This window comes from Eptatretus burgeri, chromosome 14 (genome assembly GCF_056783735.1).
Source record: "Eptatretus burgeri isolate ZD-2024b chromosome 14, Ebu_testis_v1, whole genome shotgun sequence".
Classification (NCBI taxonomy): domain Eukaryota; kingdom Metazoa; phylum Chordata; class Myxini; order Myxiniformes; family Myxinidae; genus Eptatretus; species Eptatretus burgeri.
The window spans coordinates 4,704,725-4,728,063 of record NC_140974.1 but is presented as its reverse complement, the minus strand read 5'-3'; the positions used below and the strand labels follow the sequence as shown (position 1 = coordinate 4,728,063).

The window sequence follows — 23,339 nt, the reverse complement described above, 5'->3', positions numbered from 1 at the left end:
AAGGGAACTCGATAGAGTGCATACCTCAGCCACTCAATGCCTGATCCATGAGAATATATCGGGCCCAATATATTTTTGAAATATTGTGCTATATATCGATTTTGGCCCCATCTCTCTATGGTGAAGAATCAGTGAAAATGTTATCAGATCCAGATCCGGATTCGGATCTTCAACAAAATTGAATCAATTCTTCCTTGTCCCACACCAAACGTGTCCACCAAGTTTCATCAGAATCTGTGCACAACTTTTTGAGATATCATGCTATATATCGGTTTAGCCTAATCTCTCAATGGTGAAGAATCACTTCAAAAATTTGAGTAGCCGGATCTGGATTTGGATCTTCACCAACATCTAATCAGTTCGTCCTTGTCACACACCCAACCTATCCACAAAATTTCATCCAAATCCCTCCACAAATTTTTTGAGATATCCTGCACACACACACACACACACACACACACACACACACACACACACACACACACACACACACACACACACACACACACACACACACACACACACACACACACACACACACACACACACACACACACACACACACACACACACACACACACGGCATCATGTTGAGCACGAGATTTGCAAAGTCCATAAAACAAATTTGACCTCAAAAATAATGGGTGGTTGAATTCAATGACCAAATATGCAACTCCTCTTCAAATTTCAAGTGAATCGGATGAAAATTGACAGTTTTAGAAATTTGGCCTATGTTGACCTTTTGGCCGAAGTGGACCTCAAAAACAATTGGCTTGTTGAATTCAGTGACCCAAAATATAAATTCTCTTCAAATTTCAAGTCAATCGGAAGAAAATTGTGGATTTTAGAAACGCCACCTTCGTTGTTGACCTTGGGCCCATGGTGACCTTTTGGTCCATGTTGACCTCAACAATAATTGGCTGCTTGAATTCAATGACCTGAAATACAAATCCTCTTCAAATTTCAAGTCAATAGGATAAAAATTGAGGATTTTGGAAATGTCACCTTGGTTGTTGACCTTGGGCCCATGGTGACCTTTTGACCTAACAACAATAGGCTTCTTACTTGTGACAAACTCTACCATGTGGTGAAGTTTCCTGAAGATCGGTTTAAAATTGTGACCTGTAGGTGATAAACAGACAGACAACCAGACAAACGGACAGAATAACAAAATCGACTACAACCAATATACTTGAAAAATCTTCCATTTGCAAGTAACAAACAAACAAACAGACAGACAGAGAGAAAAGGGTGAAAACGTAACCTCCTTCACCTTCGGTGGCGGAGATAACAAACATAGCTATCTACTAAATGTTCTCTGTGTCGGTGTGTCTGTAGTGTTCGTGCTGTATGTGAGGCATGTTATTACCTGTCACAGGATACCATGATACGTGTTCGTACATCCCCAACAACAAGGGCTGGAAACTCGGAATATCTCTGATGGATGAAAACAGAAATAGAGACCCAAGGTTCTTCTTTTCCCTTCGCACTGACCGCGCACCCCGAGCCTCCATCATCCATGACCGAAGTGCTCATCAACCAAGCACCTGGGCCCACCTTGTGTCCACCTATGACGGGCGCTCGATGGCACTGTACGTGGATGGTATACTCGTGGGAAAAAGCCACGAGCAAAAAGGAAACTTAACAAATGCTCGCTTTGGTACGTGCAAGGTGCTAACACTCGGGGGAGACGAGTTCGAATCGCTCCATAATTACAGAGGAGCAATCGAACACTTTCGCCTTTGGAGTCGTGCTCTTTCTCACTCAGACGTCAGAACTGTTACGCATCAATTGGTTCGAAAGGATTCACCTGGCCTGATCATTTCTGATGACTTCAGGAGAATTCGACATTTCTGGTCACCTGGAAAATCCAAGACAATCCCCGAGTTGATATCCTTCCCTCGATTAAGTAGCGGTGACTTGCTCAAGGGACGTGGACCAATATTACCCATCCCGAGATGTGGGAAGACAATTTGTGATAACCTGGACGTCATCCAGAGCTACAATAAGCAGTGGACCTTCAGGCAAAACAAGGTAATACGTTACCAAGTGGTGAACATCTACAATGACGACCGTGAACAACCAACCGTCACCGCAGAGCAGATATCCTTGCAACATGCATTCCTGCTGTCCGTTTTTCGTCCACTTAACATCACCTGGGAGCTCACCGTCACCGAGGTGTTGAACTCCTCTTTACGGAACCGCATTGTCTTGGCCAGTTGTGAGCTCAGCCATCTCGCAGATGATGTGTGTGACCCAGAGTGCAACCACTCAACAACGGGATACGACGCGGGCGATTGTTTACCTTTGCGCACGGATTGCTTTCACCGAGAGGCGAATGGTCTCTGCGAGCCTGAATGTAACATCCCCATGGCAGACTTCGATGGTGGGGATTGCTGTGACGCAAGCACTACCGACGTCACTAAAAACTGCTTTGACCCCGAATCACCACACAGGTATTTTATGAAAGAAATTTGCAGAAAGGATAATGTTAATTTGGGTAAATTTATATTTTTGATTGTGTTAATCACTTTATTATTACAGCACGGCGACATCGCGCTGTTATATAATTTTAAATATTTTTTAATATAGATTGTTTTTTTTTTTTTTTTTTTTTTTAAATTAAAACGATATTGCACATATGTTTGCACTTTATTCATATGGAGATGTAAATTTAATTGTGGTGACTTGTTTGGGAAATATGTGTCGATGCTTTAATAATTCATTAATAAACAATGTTGGTGTTTTGGGGATCACAAAACACCAAAAGGATAATTATGAGGGACACAGTCCAACGACCACGTGATCATCTCACAGTGGGGAGGCCTGGCAGGATGGCATAGAGGGACAACGTATCCTCTAGCCATATATCCTGGTATCCTGGGTTTGAATCTCGACCCAGCCATAAACTGTCATCTTGGTGTTTCGCAGGCATGGTGATTCATCAACATGTGCTTCAGAGGTGAGGGGGCAATTGTCCCCCCCCCCCAATTATTGTAAATAACGATTCCTTTCAAGGCACATTGGGGCTGCCGAGGCAGTTTCATTGGCTAAGGAGTGCAGTCCTGCAAGTTTCGCAACTCCGACGCAGGACACTCGAATGGCTTATTACCCCAGTCAACTGGTGATCATTTTACCGACCTCGGAATGATGAGAGGCTGGGTCAACCCACAGAGTGTTAATTCAATGACGTGGGCAGGGGATCAAACTCAAGACCCTAAGATATTAATCAAGCCATCTTATCTGTTAAGCCAACTCCAGGCTTCCAAAAAAGGAGACAGAGACAGAGACACAAAACGAACGGTCTGGATGTGAGGGAGACAGAGAGCAGGGAGGGTAAAGGGAGAGGCAGAATAAAGAAATGGTTTTAAAAGGAAATAAAAAAACTAAGAAGCGTCCCAAATTGCATCGCCTGTCCGCATCCACTTTGTCAAGTTAATCAAAACAAAAGTTTAAAAAATTGTACATTTTATTCACTTGGCTTCTCAATTTTCTCATTAACAAGGTTTGTTGAAGATTTGATGACAAAAGCTCAATTGGAAAAATAGTTATGGCCTGGACATACACACTGAATCTCAATGGTAAACCACATGGTATTCATAGAATACATATCTTGCACAGTCACACATAGAATACATATCTTCTCCCATAAGGACTTGTTGCGAGCTAACTCTTTTGTTTTTTAAGGTTTTTTTTTTCCTTTGATCCAACATGGCAACCAAACCACGTGAACAATGGACGTCACTTTCATCAAACAATATTTCCCATGGGAACTTGATCAATTGGTTAAATTTTGCATTGATCGGTGAAGTGGTTTCTCCCATGAAGATTTTCAAAGATTTTTCCCTTGGATCCGATATGGCTGCCGTACCACGTGACACATGATGGTCATTTTTATGAAAATCCTTTTCAAAATTCAAGTCAATCGGATGAAAATTGGCAATTTTAGACATTTGGCCACTGTTGACCTTTTCACCTATGTTGACCTTTTTGGCTAATATTGACCTCAAAAGTAATTGGTGGTTGAATTTAGTGACCTGTTATGCAAATTTTGTTCAAACTTGAATTCAATCAGATGAAAATTGAGGATTTCAGAAATTTGGCCTATGTTGACCTTTTGGCCGATGTTGACCTCAAAAATAATTGGTAGTTGAACTCCATGATCTGATATGCAAATTCTGTTCAAACTTCAAGTCAATCGGATGAAAATTGAGGATTTTAGAAAATTGACCAATGTTGACCTTTGGCCTTAACAAAATGTAGACACGACAAACGTAAAACGGACGCTATACGTCCGTACGCGACTGATCGCTTAACCCTGCTTTTCGCTTTGCGAGCGCAGTGTAATAAATAAAGAAACACGGAAGTGATTAAAAAACATCACACCCTTGTCCGAAGGAAGGGTTCAGTTTGGCAGTTTTAATATGACATGGGTAAAGCCGAGAAATGAACAAAAAACCCTTTAGAATTATCCACCTCCACGAGGGTGCAGGAGACGAGGGGTGGGGGAGATCCCTCAGATCGGCAAGCAGCAGCCTCTTTGCTTTCTGCAGATCTGCATAAAAGGTCCAACACATGGGAAATGTTTTTCAACCCTGCCATATCTCACACTCTCACTATGTCTCTCTGAAAGGACCGTTTAGACCCCCCCATCTACTATCTCAACAATCCTCTTGAAGTCCTTTCATTCAAGCTACTGGGTCTCACTATCTGCCATGATCTTTCCTGGGAAAGCCACATTTCCAAGTTGACCTCCAAAGCCAGTCGCTGACTCTGCATCCTCCATTGTGTAAAGTCCTTCCTTGGCCCACTTGAGCTCCTGACCACATACAAAGCTTTCATTCACAGCCTGATGGAGTACTGCTCTCTCCATCGGGCTGGTGCTCCTGCCTCTCCCCTTTCTCGGCTTCACGCTGTAGAAACCAAGGCATTTAGGATTATTGGTATCTCCCGTTAATGAGGCTGAGTCTTTGGGTCTCTCACACTCTCACCGCAAGCAGGTCGGTGGTCTTTCTGTCTTCTACCATCTCCTCTCTGGCCTAGCCCTCCTCCCCTTGCTCTGTCTGGGACATGTCCCCCCTCCCCCCCCATATTTCTGCAGAGCGCTCAAGGCTCGCCAGCAACCCCCTTATGGTGATACTACCAAAATCAACAATCACCGTCCACCTTCATTCCTCTTTTTCCATTCCACCTCCTTCAAATTCCCTGCTTTCCTTCCTCAAAGTTTCCGTCATGTAAGGTCCTCAAAGTTCCTGTTGTACCATATTGCTTACCCCATGTACCCCGCTCCCTCCCTCCCTTCCACAGATCTCCTTTCTCTGTTCCCCACTGTTTTTTTACTTTCCTCTCCCCCGACTTGTCTCCTGCTCCCCTTGTACATTCTGTGTGTTCGCACTCATACGAGCCTCGACAATGCAAAAAAAAAACAAAAAAAAAACAACCCTTTATAATTACCCTTTATAATCACCCTTTTGAATAACCCCTTGGAATAACCTTATAGAATCACCCTTTAGAATCACCCTTTAGAATCACCCTTTAGAATCACCCTTTAGAATCACCCTTAAGAATCACCCTTAAGAATCACCCTTAAGAATCACCCTTAAGAATCACCCTTAAGAATCACCCTTAAGAATCACCCTTAAGAATCACCCTTAAGAATCACCCTTAAGAATCACCCTTAAGAATCACCCTTAAGAATCACCCTTAAGCATCACCCTTAAGAATCACCCTTTAGATCACCCTTTAGAATTGCCCTTTAGAATACCCCTTTGGAATGTCCTCCCATTGAAGGGTTGATAAGCCTCTTGATTTGAGAACTAGAGTAATATTTTTCCAAGTCACACCATTGTAACACTCACACTGGCAGTTCCCTTCTAAACTACACGGGGTAGTGCGACTCGTCACGATGCCACTGGTGTGTAGGAAGTGCTTCAATTAAAATGATATAAAGGAACTTCCACTGTCAGAATGTATGTAAGCCGGCATTCCAAATATAGCAGAGTTGACTAAGACATCTAATGAGGGTGAAAAGTTTTCATGTTAGGACAAGGAGAAGCAAATGGGAAACGAGGAAACAAAATAACTCGTCTGTCACAGTAATTAAGTATCAGTTAGCCATAGAGGATGATAAGGCCCCCTTGAAATCAACACCAAGTCTTTCAAAGGATTGTGTAGCTTTATCAAGGTGTGACTACTGCGGTCGATGGAATCTCGGTTTGCACTCGGCACACACTCGGCAGGAGAATGGTACCTTCTTCACATCCTCAACAGAGAAGGGAAGATTCCAATTTCTTATGGAATGTACCATTCTTGTGACGCTGGGATGGCAGAGAGAATTGTGTAGTTCGAACAAAGTATTTTGTATTGGTTGCTGAACAGTGTGCTCTGGAGAATGTGTCTGCCACTATGTTCTCACTCCCATGTCAGAACTGTATGTTAAAGTTATAGCAGGCATGCTCGATCCTCCATCTTTGTATTTTATCGTTCTCGATCTTGACTGATTGTTTGGAGTCAAACATGAAGGCTTTGGACCTCTCATCATTGATCAGGGTCAAGTGGTGTCCAGTCAGATAGTGTTGCCACTTACACAATGATTCAAAAATAGCATATGCCTTTCTCCATCAAAGAATCTTTGCGTTCACTCACGTTCAGTGTCCAAGAGAAAAATGCCATGGGTCTCCTTGCTTCATTAAGAGTGGCTGCTATTGCAAAGTCAGAAGCATCAGTCTCAACAACAAATGTGACAAATTAGTCAATTGAATGTATCATTGATTCCTCCACTAACTGCTTTTAGATCTTTGAAAGCTTTTTGGGGTGCATTCGACATTGGAAAAGAACCAGCCTGAACAAGGGGTCTGACCTCCAAGTAGTTAACAATCCACTGAGAGGAGTATGAAAACATACCCAGTGATCGATGCAGAGACCCTATATCCCATGGGAGGGAAGCTCATGGAGCAGTCGAAGTCTCTCTGGGTCATGCCTGATCTCACCATTCAAGATTGTATATCCCAGGAGACAAAATGAGGCTACAGAGAATGAGCATTTATCAGAGTGGAAGGATATGTTGAACTTCTTGGCAGCTTCGAGATATTTGTGAAGATTTTCATCATGCTGTTCCTTGCTTTTGCCACAGACAGTAATGTTATCCAGGTAAGCATAGGTATCAGAAAGTGCATTATCGGCAATAAACTATCGATCGTCCATTGGAACCAGGTGACTGTTTGTTACCCCGAATGGAATTCTGCGAAATTGATCCAACTGCAGTATACGGTTTGTCTTAATCTCTGATAGAGACCTGGTGGTAAGTGGATTTCATACCGACAGTACTGTATAGTTGATACTGCACGACCTTGTTGGCCAAGTCGTCTATTTTAGGTAGTGGGTTGGCATATAATTGTGTGAAGCAGTTGGCTGCTACGAATAATCAATCACCATTCGCCTTTTACAACGCTCATTCATTGTAACTACAACTTGAGCCTGCCAGGACGAGGTGCTGGGCTTGATGATGCCCTCTTCGAGCAGCCTCTTATTTCTGACTCAAAGAAACGGCTGTCTGGTGCACTGCACTTTCGAGATCTAGCAGCAATGGGCTTACAATCAGGAGTGAGATTAGCGAAGAGTGGTGGTGGAGTTATGGAGAGGATAGCTCATGCACAGACAGAGAGTAGTGGTTTGTCTCTCCCAAACCGTCATTCATGATGTTTCATTAAATCCTTGCCGAGGATTACATCACAACAAAGATCAGGCAAGATGGAAAGTCAAACATCATGGTATGTACTGTCCGAGGTTCACTAAACAATGACCAGTTACTCTCATCGACAGCGAGGTAGATGCTATCTACTTGACCCAGGGTATACGCAAGATTTGTACACATTAACCAGCCTTTGGCACACAAAATGTTCTGTCTGAGGGTCTGAGCTCTTGGTGTCTAAAAGTGCTCTACACTTGTTACCATTCACAAGCATATTAAGATACTCATGGTGATCGCATGTGCAAAAATGAACTAAAGCAACGAACGCTGACGTCTCCGGATGTTTATAAGCATTGCAATGTACCTAGCCATCTGTAGCTATGATGAACAGGCATTCAATAATATGAGTGAGGAAAGTGGAAAAAAAAAACTTTATTGTGAAGAAACCGTTGCGACCTGTTCCAAGTCAAGGTATGGTTGAGCAGGCCAAAAAAACATGGCGGCTTCAGACCCCAGTGAGGTAACCCAGGATATGCCTGAAGACCCCAGAGAGCAAGGTGGTTGAGGATGCGCCTGAATTAAATAAGGCCGTTAACTATCTTCAAAAGGGGTGTTTTAATTAAACCAACCACCCAATGTTCACTCACGCACTTCCTTGGAGTTCTCTTAGTTTGCATGCAAAGTTTGAGGCTGTTAGGTGTTATGGAGGACACGTGTACACACACACACACACACACACACACACACACACACACACACACACACACACACACACACACACACACACACACACACACACACACACACACACACACACACTTATTAGTTTAGATGGGGGAAGGTGCTTTCCAAGTCACACCCAACTGTCAGACAAACAAATCCTCAATGACAGGAATGAACAATCTCTGCTTTGCTTTAAATCGTTTTATCTATCATTGGTAATGGAAGATGTACAAGCATCTAGCATTGTCATAAATTATGCAACATTTGGCCTGTGGTATGATGGATGGATGATGTTTCGATTATTAAATTCTTAAAGTGCACAGACAGATTTTAAGATTCCATAAGATTACCCATGTTTCAAATGGCCACCATTCTCAATATTTAGCATGATCGTAATGTCTCTGGTCAATTGTCGTCAGTGTTCAATGGTTACAGTCAATAAGACCCCTCCAACGAAGAGCCAAGATGGGTCACATGATACAATATAGATTTTTAAAATGGATGACCTGAAAAAGACAAATAAAGAAAGGAAAGAGTTGGGGGGAGTAGAATAGATTATTTATTTTAAAAATGTTTTGAGAGAAGTTGGGATATGAGAAATAGGATAAAGAATAGGAATGACAAAGGATTGGGGGTGGGGTGGGGGTGGGTGAGGTTTGCAAGGAGCTCATAGCGTTTTGTCAAGATTTTACAAATATTATGTTTTTATATAATTTTACAAACTATCATCGCATTGCTTCGCTTTTAATACATTAATATGGTCCTGTAATTGTGACGTTCAACGGAATATGTAGTTTACCACAGCTTTCATCAATCTTGTATACTTGTCTTGTTTGGTCATGACCTTTCGACATGGAATGAAGTGGACAATCTCTACATTCTACTGGGTCCCCACTATCAACCTCACATTTGACATCAGCTCATGTATTCACTGCAAAAGCATTTATCCCTCCACCATCAATCTATTGGCCTCAATAAAGCCTTTTGACATCTGATAAGATAGCATATTGGATATTGATGGTTTGCATCAATTACTGAAGCCCTATTATTGGTTTGGGGTTGAAATCAATAGATCGTTTCATTTTCGGTTACCTTTGGATCTTGGAAGAAAAGAGGGAATCACTTGAATGAAAAGTGATTCTACTTATGAGATAAAAGTGGGTTGACCGCATGATAATTTATTTGTGCAGACAACGATCAGACATTTAAAATAAAACAAACATTTGTGACTCTGTGGGTGGACAACAGGAAAGTGCATAAAGACCAAATAAGTCTGAGAGATAACCAACTTCTCTGCATTGGAGGAGTATCAAACGTTTTGTTTTGGCCGCTCCAACAATAGATACAAAGCGTTCTGAAGGGCTGGCTCAATAAATCACAGGAATTCTGGCTCACAGTACAAGAAGGTGTATTTCATAGTAGTCTCTAGGGAGAGCTGAGGAGTGCTTGTGCAGCTTGGCACAGTGGAGTATGAACTTGAAAAACTTACTTTTTGTGCACAAAGTCGAGGCTTGTGGAGAAGCTGGAGCACAGAATGGATCAGAACATAACAGAATGCAAACAAGAGTGGAAGTTGTGGCAGGAAACGGGAGAACACAACAACAGCAGGACAGAGGGACAATATGGAAGGAAACCTGGAGGAACAAAGGACATCAGGAAGAATGAGAGAAAAGTGAGGGGAGGAAAGCACAGGGGGTGAAGAAGCTGGGTACAGATGCATATTCTCAATCACAGAAGTAGAAAGGAAAACTGGAGCATAAAGCAGAAATGGAACAAAAAAAAAAATCAAAGAGGAGGGTGAGGGAGCAGGGGGAAACCCAGTAACCTGGAAACATTGAAAGAAGTGGGCTTGGAGAGGGTTAATGATGGTAGAAAAGATCATGGGGATGGACTTGAGTTGATGGTGAACAATTGTCTTGAAGCACTTGAGGGAAGAATGAGATTGAACAGACTGAGGAAGTTGGTTCTGCAGGCGAGATGAAAAACGAATGAGTGGAGGTGAGCAGTGAGCCTGGAGTTTGGGAGTGTAAGAAGGAGAGGGTTATTTGGCAGATGATGTGTGCCCTGCAGAAACATGGGAAGGACAGAGTCAAGAGTGGGCAGAGAGTGCAAGACCAAAAAGGAGGCATTAGAATACAGTTTATATACTGTTTTACAATTTATATACTCAGTCCAAGAACATTCAAGACATCACCTCCCTCAAGAATTACTTGTTAGTCCAAATTAGTTCTCCATCCAGACAGAACTAGAAATTGCTTATTTTTGCAAGATGCTTCCATATCTGGAAACAGTCAGAAGTTTCCCTAGCATTCATAATCTCTCTACATGACTTGACACACACAAATTCCAACACGAACCCCTGTTGCATGTTTACCTTCCTCTACATTTAAACTGAGCATCGAGCCTCAACAAACATTATAAAGTAATGTATAATCAACAATTCCTTCCACATTGAATCTCAGCTATATCCATATATTAAACAATCCAAACAACACATCATTCCGTCACCATTACTTGTAACGGATTTGTGACCCACCTTGTACATTATTGTGCTTCACTGGGCTTGTTGAACTGCTCAAAAAGTGACTTACCCCCAGTTCAAAAATTCGGTGAGCCAAGGCTCATGGTTTGGCAGCAAAACAATAGTATTAGGCGAGGGAGTTTGGTGACACACACAAGATGAAATTATTTAAATATTGGATGCTATATACAGGTATAAGCCTGATGTTGGCTTAATGGTTTGGGTGGTGGGCTTGAGATCCAAGGGTCCTGAGTTTAAATCCCACACGGCTGTTGAATTAATACCAGGTGGGGTTGACTCTGCTTGTCATCCTTCTGTGATCGACAAAATGAGTATCAGCTTGCTGGTATACTGTGTCGGAGTGGCGACCCATCCAGGATTGTGTCCAATAGCCAAGGAGACTGCTTCGGCAGCACCAACGCTCTGCACAGAGTATGGTCCCGATGGATGGATGGGTATACAGGTTAATTCAGGTGTATACCTTATGTCTGTGTCTATCATAAATATGACCAAGCAGCCTTTATTGACAGTGTGAAAGTGTTAACACAACACTACAACGCCACACATTCAACAGTGATTATAATTGGCTTACTTCAAATGTATAAACATGAAAACAGACATTTACATCCTTGTCGTTATTATCAAACTGCAGAGCTCATACAATTTGTAACAACAAGGAGGAAGACAAGTCCATTTCAATGGGGAATAATGCAAGAGTGCTAATCTAGTACAACACGAAGTAACAAATGGATGGGCCTTCGCAAAAATGGGGCGTTCCTAGCCGAGCCAGCCACCCGCTCTCCCACTACCACCCCACCCCTTTCGCTCTCCCCAGCTATGCCACAGAACACTCTTTTTTTAGTCTTTTGTTCCTCCTTTCTCCTGTTTATACAATCATCCATCTCCCTGACTCCATTCAGTTTTGCTCTTCCCTTCAGTATTTTAAGGTTCTTGTTGCTCTTGTCAATCCATTGTATTTTCCATTCATACTTGCCTGTGTCAACCTTTTAATGCTTTCTATTTGCTACCCTCATCTGTCTGTCATTGTGCTTTAGATTCATTTGTGTCTTGCCTATTTGCCTGTAACCATTGTTCACCTGTTTCTTTGTTTCCGTGTTGGTGCATTGACCCCTTGCTCTCTGTTGTTACCCTCGTACGAGCCGACAGGCAGGTACAAATGGAATACATTTAGAATGTTTAAAACCCTAAAATAGTTTCTGACTTAACAATGCCCTATATTTTTTCATAATCATCAAACCAAGTTTTCTTCACCACCATACACTGGGATGACATCAATAAAAAATACACAGACACGTATTCATGCACATTTACATCACCTTGTTTATCCCAACATTTGCACCACTCCAAATAACCATAAATATTATGCACACCCAGATATTAAAATCACTCTCAAAGGTCAAAAGGGGCAAGGAGCAGAACCTCAAGACATCACAAATCAGCGTTTACTTTTAAATGCAGTAAAAAAAACAAAACAAAAAGGTTTAAAACACTCACTCATGGAAATCCTACAGAGATGCAGTTGTTCATATACATACACACATACAATATATATATATATATTTTCTTCTTCTTTCGGCTGCTCCCGTTCGGGGTCGCCACAGCGGATCATCCGTATGATCCGCATCATGATTTGGCACATGTTTTACGCCGGATGCCCTTCCTGACGCAACCCTGATCGCCTCTTACGACACAGGGATATATATATATATATATATATATATATATATATACATATATATACATATATATATACACATATATACACATATATATACATATATATATATATACATATATATATATACATATAAGCCTGGTGTTGGCGCAGTGGTTAGGGCAGCGGCTTGGGATCTAATAGGTCCTGAGTTCAAGCCCCGTTGGGCCACTGAATTAATACACCAGGGGGTTGACTCAGCCTGTCATCCTTCCGAGGTCGGCGAAGTGAGTACCAGTATACTGGGCCGGTGTATACCCCGGTTAAAATAGGTGTACCTTATCCCTGTGTCGTAAGAGGCGACCAGGGTTGCGTCAGGAAGGGCATCCGGCGTAAAACATGTGCCAAATCACGATGCGGATCATGCGGATGATCCGCTGTGGCGACCCCTAACGGGAGCAGCCGAAAGAAGAAGAAGAAGAAGATATATATATATATATATATACATATATATACATATATATATATATATATATATATATATATATATATATATATATATATATATATATATATTGTTACGGCAGTGGAAATTCGCAATACACCATAAAGGTTCCTTAGATTAGCTATGCCGGTCAGTGATTGTTCAGATAGGTCCCCACCATTGTTTAAAGGGTATTATTCGTGTTCACCGGACTGAGACTCTTTGAGATAGCCGTTTTTCTTTTTCTATTGTTATTTTAAACAAACCTCCACGCAAACAACAAGCCGCGTTGAAAACCGTCGAACGCAAAAGGAAACCAGAGGAGTTCCGATGGGCGCGCGGATTTTTCCCACCTGTTTCTCCGAAGAGTGTGACGGAGGCGGGGTGGGGCAGCTCGCCCCCGATTGGTGGACGCACAGGGTGACGCGGTCGGAATGAGGGAACGCCCCTTTTCGGGAACCTTCTCGAAGGAAGGTGGAGCCAAAAACGCGGAGGAGCGAAGGGCGGAGCCCTGCGCTATACAAGGCGGACCGCACGCAAGGCTCAGTCTCTCTTTGTCTGGGTCGTCGACGTCATCCTCTCTCTATCGGGGTCGTGTTGGATTCTACTCGCTCTCTTGGTGGACATCATCCTCTCGCTTCATCTTCGAGCTCTCTCTTGGCGGTCGAGGTCGGGCTCTCTCGTCTTGGCGTTGGGCGACCTGTCGGTGAAGGCGCGGGCCGGTGGCGAGTCTGGGCGACGCCTCAGAGACGCAGACGGGAGGTTCAGCCCTGCTGGCTGTGTGGTGCGAATCTGCGCGTCTGGCGAGGGACGCCGGAGAGAACTCGCTGACCACATCATCGCAAAGGCCCGAGAGCAGGCGTGGCTACGCTAGCTGCCGTGGGAACAAGGCGTCGCGACCTGCCCACTGTCACACCTCGAGGGGGCAGGTAACCAGCACGGTCTCGTGGGCCTTTTCGGTCATCCACGGCCCACGACCATAAAGGTTTACGAACCCCGTCTACCTCCCTGCCTATGGGGAGGGTTTTCCTGTTGTTTTTGTATGCATGCTGTAGCGCCGTATCCTGTTAAGTAACGAATATGTAAGTGACTGTAGATAATAATCGTAGTCTGTGGTATTGTATTGCTTTCTATTTGCCTTGCTTGTATATTGCATGATTCCTTGCTTGTGTTGTGTGTGCAATATGTGCTTTATAATAAATGTCCTTTTGTGAAATGTATCTCGTTCGTTGCGTCTTCTTTCAACATTGAAAATGCCATCTTGCATCGTGGAATAATTTGGTGGGTTATAAACACCCGATAAATAATCTGAACCGTCGAGGTCGGCGATAACACCACTCGGTTATCCATGCAGCACGGAACGAACTGCTTAAGCGGTTCGTGTCCTAAGCCCACCTGCGGCGTGGTGCAACCCCTCGGTAGGTTACCCGCGCGGGTATTTAGGTATATCGACATTCGGTGATTCACCCTATTTCGCGTGGGTAGAATGCGGACAGGGTTGTGGTGAGGTTAAACCCCCACCCGTGACTGGCTCCTGGCGGTAGTTCCAGGAGGGTCACGACTGAATTGTCCTTCCGGTGGGCGACGCGGCTGCCATTAGAGGTACGCGGCCGATCGCACGCCAGGCGGGCCAGAATTCGTAACAATATATATATATATATATATATATATATATATATATATATATATATATATATATATATATATATATATATATATATATATATATATATATATATATATATATATACATTGTTGCGAATTCGCGCCCGCCAGCGTGCGAACGGCCACGTAACTCGAATCGCGGCACGTCGCCCACCGGACGGACAATTCTGTCGTGACCCTCTCGGACTAACGCTGGGAGCTAGTCACGGGTGGGCCTTTCGGCCTCATCACGATCGTGCCAATCGGCCCCCCGCGTGGGATAGGGTTGTTCGCCAAACTCGACCTACCTAAGTACCCATGCAGAGGGTAGACCGGGCGATCGCACCTCACCGCAGGTCGACTCCGGACACGGGCCACTTGAGCGATCCGTTCCGTACTTTAGGGATAACCGAGCGGTGTTATCGTCGGCCTGACGGTTCCGATTAATTATCGGGCGTATTAAGCCCACTACCAATCCTTTAAGTGAAGCAAGATGGAGATTCAATTCAAGAAAAGACGAAGCGAAATGGGAAAACAGTTTAACATGATGCACATTTATTCCGCGGCACACGGAGAGCACACATATACAATTAAACAGAATTAAATGCACATAAAGCAATTGCAGCAAAAGAAACACAACAATGCAGATCTACAACCGACTACGCATACACACGGCAACGCTTACACAGTTTTACTTCACCAGACTGGCGCCACACACACACGTTTACACAGAAACAAAAGAAAAGGGCCACCCTCAAAGACTAGTGGGCAGACGGGGCCTGTGGGCCAATATTTGCGCGGGACCTGAAAGAGCGGTCAGGTCCGCGAGACTGGGTGGATCCTACCCGTGTCTTTGTGATGAACCGAAAATGTGGCAGCGCGGCGGTGCCCCGACTTCGTGCTCCTTCGCGGGTTTCGTTGGCACTGCTTGGAGTGGGGTGGGAACGGGGCCCCCTTTTCACGCTATCTCAGCGCGGGGGAAAAAGGGGGGGGGAATTGTTGATGCTCTGGGAAAAAGAGGATAGCTGGCTTGCTTGGGTCCCGTGACGAGCGATTCCACCGCGACCTCCTCGCCGACCTCCGTCTTCCTTGCCTCGGACCCGAGCTCTTCGGTCTCTTCCCCAATTCTCCTCAGCCGACTGCAGCACACCACCTGTACGCCGTCGCCTCCCGACTCCACTCCGCGCTCCAACCCGACTCTGCCCAAAACACTCTCCGCTCTTCTGAGGCTGACTCCCCGCTCCTCAAAGGCCGACTCCGCTCAAACCGACCCTGCCCAAACCGACTGGACCCAAACCGACTCGACTTTCTGCCACTCTCCGCTCTTCTAAAACCGCCTCGACGACCGAGATTCGCCTTGCGTTCGGCGCTTTATAGGCCGGCAGGAGAACCCATATGCAAATTTCTGGATCAGAACGAGCTCGGGGGTGGAGCCACGCTCGTCCAATTGGATGGAGAAAAAGGGGCGTGAGTCTCCCCTGATCCTAGAATTTGCATATCTCGATTCTACACCGACGCGCCTGGAGGCGGGGCCAAACCGCCCCGCGCTTGCTGATTGGATGGATCAGAAGTGGGCGTGTAGCATTCCTGATCCGAATTCTCCTCGGAAAGGCCGCATTTTGCACTTGCGGCTCGGCGCGCTTCCCGTACGAGCCCAGGACAGCCCGACGCTCGGTGCTCACAGTTGGTGCGGGAATGGCCGCAGAAGGAGGAGAGGTGAAGGTGGTGGAGGGTTTATGGTGGTGGTTTATGGCCATGGTGCCGTTTGGAATGGCGGTGATGCGATGTTTGCGGGAGCGAGTTGTGAAGGTAAAGATCGTGGCTGTTGGCGTTGTTGTTGTTGTGAAGCGGCGTTGTGGTTGGTGGTTGTTGTGTGATGGCGGTTGAGACGTGGTTGGTTCAAAATAAAGATAGAACAGAAAAACTGCATATCTCAAAGGGTCGCAGCCCGAATGAATCGCATTTATTCCCTCTAAACAACAGGTTTGGGCTAACTACACATGTACTTAGAGATATCTCACCTGCGGGACCTGAATGGTGGTTTGCGAATTTCCACAACCGTAGCAATATATATATATATATATATATATATATATATATATATATATATATATATATATATATATATATATATATATATCTATCTATATATATATATATCTATATATATATATATCTATATATATATATATCTATATATATATATATCTATATATATATATATCTATATATATATATATATCTATATATATATATATATCTATATATATATATATATCTATATATATATATATCTATATATATATATATATATATATATATATATATATATATATATATATATATATATATATATATATATATATATATATACATACACACACACATACAGTATATATAAAAATGTTTTTGGCACTATCTCTCAAGAATGAAGGATCAGTTGAAAAAACCTAATAAAAATGATCGGATCCGGATGTTCACTAAAATCGAATCGATTTGTCCTGTCACACACTCAACCTATCCACTAATTGTCATCCGAATCCATCCATAACTTTTTGAGATATCCTGCTTATAGACATAACCTCCGTCCAATTTCGGTGGTCGAGTTAATTATAGACAGGAAAGTCGTCAGTTCGTCTGACTTGCCAGTGAGACTTCTCTTCTGTACTAAAACCTGAGATCTTCACAATACCATTGTGAAATTTCACCCATTGTTAGTGTTTCACACTTTTCCTACGTGAGACTGTGTGAAATATATGCAGCCTGCGGCTGCTGGTTGCATCATTGCTGAGAGTGCTGCTGTGTCACTGATGCAGTGCCCCCTATTTCCAGTAAGTTCCGGGTTTGACTTCCGGTTCTGGGTTTGGAACGTCAACAGGTCTCCTTCGGGGCGCTCTGCTGACGATCTCAAAGTTAAGTTTCCGGTCGTTATCTGTCCCATTTATACTGTTTATTCTCTCACTTACATGTTACTGTGTGTTCCGAGTTCGGTTTTGTTTCAAAAATCGTGCTATTTTGTCGACTTTGTCATACCGCATGCTTGAGGCCTACCCTTGAGGCTTGAGGCGTAACGGTACGATCGTGTTTTGTTTTTTCTCCCCATTACCTTCAATTTCTATCTTCCTCACTTTCTTAACGTCCCCCATCCCTCCCAATTTATCACTATTTCTTATCTTAAATCAAAAACAAAAAAACCACGATCTTTCTCCTTCCTCACTCTCGATTCTTCTTCTTCTTCTTCTTCTTCTCCTTCTCCTTCTTCTTCTTCTCCTTCTCCTTCTCCTTCTCCTTCTCCTTCTCCTTCTCCTTCTTCTCCTCCTTCTCCTTCTTCTCCTCCTTCTCCTCCTCCTCCTTCTCCTCCTTCTCCTCCTTCTCCTCCTTCTCCTCCTTCTCCTCCTTCTCCTCCTTCTCCTCCTTCTCCTCCTTCTCCTTCTCCTCCTTCTCCTCCTTCTCCTCCTTCTCCTTCTCCTTCTTCTCCTCCTCCTCCTCCTCCTCCTCCTTCTCCTCCTCCTTCTCCTCCTCCTTCTCCTTCTCCTCCTTCTCCTCCTCCTTCTTCCTCAATTTTTTTTCTACAACACTTACATGACCTAATCTGTTGAAAACTTTCTCAAACATTAATAATAATAAAAACGATCTCTTATAATGCCTCATCTTCCTCTTTCACATGTGTGGTACTCTTTACTGTATCATAATGCACTACTCTTCTACTATTTAAACAGACTCCTCTCAATTCGATCTTTCCTTCATACCTTGCCTAAAAAATCCAACTGTTACAGCATTTCTTCTCTCCATTCTCTGGATTCGCCTTTATTGCATCCATCAAGAACTGTGTTAAATCGCATCTCTGACCTAAAACTTTTAAAAACCCCAGTTTGCTATGAATGTTCGCTTTCCATCAACCATTCTTTTTTACCAACTTCAGTGCCAACTCACCCCTTCACCCCTCACTCTTAAAGCAACCATCACACTTTTCTCCCTCCAAGCCTCCTTCTCACCTTTCTCAAAAACGCCCCCCCTCACCTTTCTCCCTCTATTCATCTCCCTCACTCATTCTTCTCAAAGTTGCCCCCCCTCTCATCCACAAAGCTGCCTCCTTTCACTGCCCTCTCACCTCCTTCTCTTCACTCCACCTCCTCAAATCCTCAACTGCCTTCTTCCCCCTCTCTTGTCCCCCATCTCCCCCAGTACCACAGAGCCTTTTCTCCTCCTCATCTCGCCCCCTCCACTAGCTATTCTGCAATCCCCCACACTCTTTCAACAACCCTCCTTACCTAACCCCTCATTCCTTGTCCTATCCTCCCCCTCCCCCCCACCCCTGCACCCAAAGCCGCCTCCCCTCCCTCTTCATTAAAAGTGTGGACCTCAAATATCCGGGGCCTTCGTTCAAACCTTTCAGATCTTTCCCTACAGGTTGCCACTGACAAACCAGACATCTGCCTAACAGAAACTTTCCTCCCCCAAGACGTGTCTGACTCCCAAGTATCTCTCCCTGGCTACTCCCTCTTACGGTATGACAGACCTGAGCCTCGTCCTGGTGGAGGTGTTGCTCTCTTCATCAAAGACTCTATTCCTCACTCTCCATGCACTGCTCTCACTCCCCCACACCCCCAGGAATACCTCTGGCTACGGCTTCCCCTCCACTCCAACCTCATGTTTGTGTACTGTACCGTCCACCTAACAGTGATGACTCCATCTACACCTCACTATCCAAAAACATGGACCAACTTTTATCTTCTCATCCAAACGCTCTCTTCCTCATATGTGGCGACTTCATTTGTCATTATGCCAGTTGGCTAGGTGTGGGTACCTCTCTAACCTGTCATGGCACCTCAAAAAAAGCTTTCTGTGACTCATTGGGACTGACTCAATCGGTCAACTTCCCTACCCGGATCTCAACCAATGGTACTCCGTCTCTTCTGGATCTGATTTTGACAAACTTCCCTGACAATATCTGCTGTTCTTCTGACCACGTCCTTGTCAAAGTGGACATCTCTCTGGCTGTTTTCAGAGAACCACCTCACCGCCGTCGAGTCTGGCATTTCATTCAAGCCGACTGGCAGGTTCTCCAAGCAGCCCTCAAACTTATACACTGGTCTCCTATCACTACTTTCTCCAACATCAACTCATCCTGGGAATTCTTTCAAAGAAACTTTCTCTCCCTCATGCACAGATTTATCCCCTTTCGTGTTCAGTTGTCCTACCCTTCCTCCCGCCCTTAGTTCACTGAAGCTTGTGGTGAGGCAGTTGTCCTGAAACAACTTGCCTTTGCCTCATGGAAAGCAAACCCAACTGAGGGCAATCTCAGTTCCTTCCATAAAGCTCGGAACAAGTGTGTATATACCCTCAGGAGAGCCAGAAAACAACATCTTTCTCTTCTCAAGTCTGAATTCTCAAACGTCTCTCCCTCCTCAAAATCCTGGTGGCGTCTAATCAAATCTGTTTCTGGTGTATGTTTCCCCTCCATCCCCTCCCTTACCTCAAATGGCCGCACTGCTGATACTGCACGTGAAAAAGCTGAATGCCTAAACTCGGTGTTTGCAGCTAAATCTTGTGTCCAAAACCCATCACTTTCTCTACCCACCTTTCCCAGTCGCACCCAACTGTCCCTGGACTCTGTGTCCTTTTCTCCTGACAAGGTGGAGAGCTTGCTGTCAAACCTCGACTCAGATCCTGCAACCGGTCCAGACGGCATCAGCCCACGTGTCCTCAAAACCTGTTCTTCTGCTCTTTCTCACCCTCTCTCTGTTCTATTCGCCCTCTCATTTGCTCAAGGTCATCTGCCATCTGCTTGGAAATCAGCAAACATCACTGCCCTGCATAAAAAAGGTGCAAAAACAGATCCCTGCAACTACAGACCAATCAGCCTTCTCCCAATCATCAGCAAGGTTATGGAATCCATCATCGCTTCAGACATAAAATCCTTCCTCTTCTCCAATGGCTTGATTTATGTTCATCAATTTGGTTTCAGACCAAGTCACTCTACCCTGGATATGCTGCTTCTGCTCTCCCAACAATGGATGGAAGTCCTCAATGTCAGACAGGAAATCCGAGCCGTATCCCTGGACATATCACGTGCTTTTGACACAGTCTGGCACCCTGCCCTACTCACCAAACTCTCTTCCCATGGTATCCAAGGCCATCTCCACTCATGGCTCGCAGACTTCCTCTCATGTCGCAGTCACCATCTGGCCCTAAATGGAGTTCTTTCATCCCCTCTTCCTGTCCAGGCTGGAGTTCCTCAAGGTAGCGTCCTGGGCCCTGTTCTTTTTCTGGTTTTCATCAATGATCTCTCCGACTCTCTGGAAAATCCTCTATATCTGTTTGCTGATGACTCCACCCTTTGCCGTACCATCGGCCATCCCTCAGACCGGCAAGCAGCAGCTTGTTCGCTCACTGCAGATCTGGATAAAATCACAAACTGGTCCAACACGTGGAACATGTCTTTCAATCCGGACAAATCTCACACCCTCACAATGTCTCTTTGAAAGGACCGTTTAGAAAACCCCCCCCATCCACTTTCTCAACAATCCTCTGGAAGAAGTCCTTTCTTTCAAGCTTCTGGGTCTCACTACCTGCCATGCCTTTTCCTGGGAAAGCCACATTTCAAAACTCGCCTCCAAAGCCAGTCGCCGACTGGGATTCCTCCGTAGTGCAAAGTCCTTCCTCAGCCCACCTGAGCTCATCACCACTTACAAAGCTTTTGTCCGCAGCCTGATGGAGTAATGCTCTCCCCTCTGGGCTGGTGCTCCTGCCTCACACCTTTCTCGGCTTCACCCTGTAGAAACCAAGGCTAAGAAACATTTCGGATCATTGGCATCTCCTGCAATGAGGCTCAGTCTTTGGGCCTCTCACTCATTCACCACAGGTTGGTCGGTGGTCTTTCTGTCTTTTACCGTCTCCTCTCCACCCTCGCCCCCCCCAGCTCTCTCTGCGATTTGTCCCCACCACATTTCCGCAGGGTGCTCAAGGTCCGCCAACAACCCCCTTCTGGTAAAATTGCTAAAATAACGAATCACTGCTCACCTTCATTCTTTCATTCCTCTTTTTTCCCACCTTTGGAAAACTCCCTCACTCTATTCATTCCCATTCTTCCCTGCAAGTCTTCAAAACAGCTGTTCACCACCACCTCTTATCATCCCCAATCCAAATCCTCGATCTTTTCTACCCCCGATAATCCACCCAAGCCCACCTCCTTCAAATTCCCTGCTTTGCTTCCTGAAAGTCCCTGTAATGTCCATCATCTATTCCCCATGTTCCCCTTCCCATTCCTCTCCCTTCCACAGATCTCCTTATGTCTCTGTTCCCGCTGTTTTATCCTTCCCACTCCCTCCTCTCTTGTCTCATGTCCCCATATGATGTGCGTTGTGTGTTAACTCTCAGACGAGCCTCGACAAGGTATACAAAAAAAAAGAAAAAAAAGTTTGTACTCATTTTGACGACCTCAGAAAGATGACAGGCTGAGTCAACCCACATGGTGTTATTTAATGACATGACAGGGGCTCAAACTCAAGAGCCAAAAATCTTAAGCCAGCCACTCTAACCGTTAAGCCAACACCAGGCTTTAAATATAATTATTTTATTCTTTAAATATAAAGACTCATGGAAGTGTAAAGAGCATTGTTGCATTGTGGAGATGCCCAATGATATTGAACATATAAAATGTAGTGTTTGGATTTACTTTCACACCCAGGTGACGAACAGCATGCGTCGGAAAAGGAGTGAACAATAGGTGTTGATATTTGAACAATTTGAAATCTTTAGAGAAGAGTGAGGCTGTATTAGAATGAATATAGTTCCTTGCTTCACGCTAATGAATCCTCACTCTTCTGTATGAGACAAATGAGTGAACTTGCAGGAGAATATGTGGAGGAGATGAACTGCTGCACACATTCTAGATGACAGGGCTGGCGTGAAAACGGTTGGTTTATAAAGGTCAGGTTGAGCCACCCCAAGAAGAGATGGTAGAAGAAGATTGAAGCATAGAGCTTACCTGCTTCTTGATGTTGGCAAGATGTACACCATCTGTTTCAGATTTCTGGCAGGAGATATAATTGCTTGCCAAAGTTTTGGTTTCCTCATTGTCAAAGAAGACCAGATGGGGAGCTGATAACTTGAACAATATCAGGTGAGGTTTATCCAAAACTGCAGCTGTGAAGTCTCATGCATATTCAGCTTTGTCTGCTGTCAGAAGATTGGCAGTTGGGTGAAAGATACTCCTTCAGCAAATGGCAGCTGGAGATATGGTCATCCCAGGACAGGCTGTAGCGTATAACAAATCTATGTAGCTACAGAGTGTTGACGGCCATGGAGTGACGACACAATATGCCAAGAGTTGGAAATGCCCTTTTTAGAGAGAGACAGACCGAGACCAAGAGACAGACCGACAGACACAGAGAGAGGTGGGGGTACAGAGACAGAGACAGAGACAGAGACAGAGACATGTCTCAGTGAAACTTGTTCCATTATTGAAAGATTCAGTCTTCAGTCAGTAGTCACCGGTTGCTGCATATCTTCGAGTAATTTAATTGATCACAGCATGTGGTAGAGTAATTGGCAAACTAACATAGATATTAATAAAGACAAGCTTAGAGTTTGCCTATTT

The 23,339-nt window shown here is 44.4% G+C and overlaps 1 protein-coding gene across 3 annotated transcripts in view; it reads left to right on the top strand.

Moving 5' to 3' along the window:
- The window catches only part of LOC147012578 (pappalysin-1-like), a 227,682-nt gene that overhangs the window by 34,183 nt on the left and 170,160 nt on the right, over positions 1 to 23,339 (top strand). For all 3 annotated transcript variants that reach the window (XR_015050994.1, XR_015050995.1, XM_085853554.1), the window contains exon 2: positions 1,379 to 2,456. Coding sequence is in view for 1 of the 3 variants with exons in the window: in XM_085853554.1 (XP_085709680.1) it covers positions 1,441 to 2,456 (1,016 nt within the window). In the remaining 2 variants the exon portion in view is untranslated. The remainder of the gene's footprint in view (positions 1 to 1,378; positions 2,457 to 23,339) is intronic.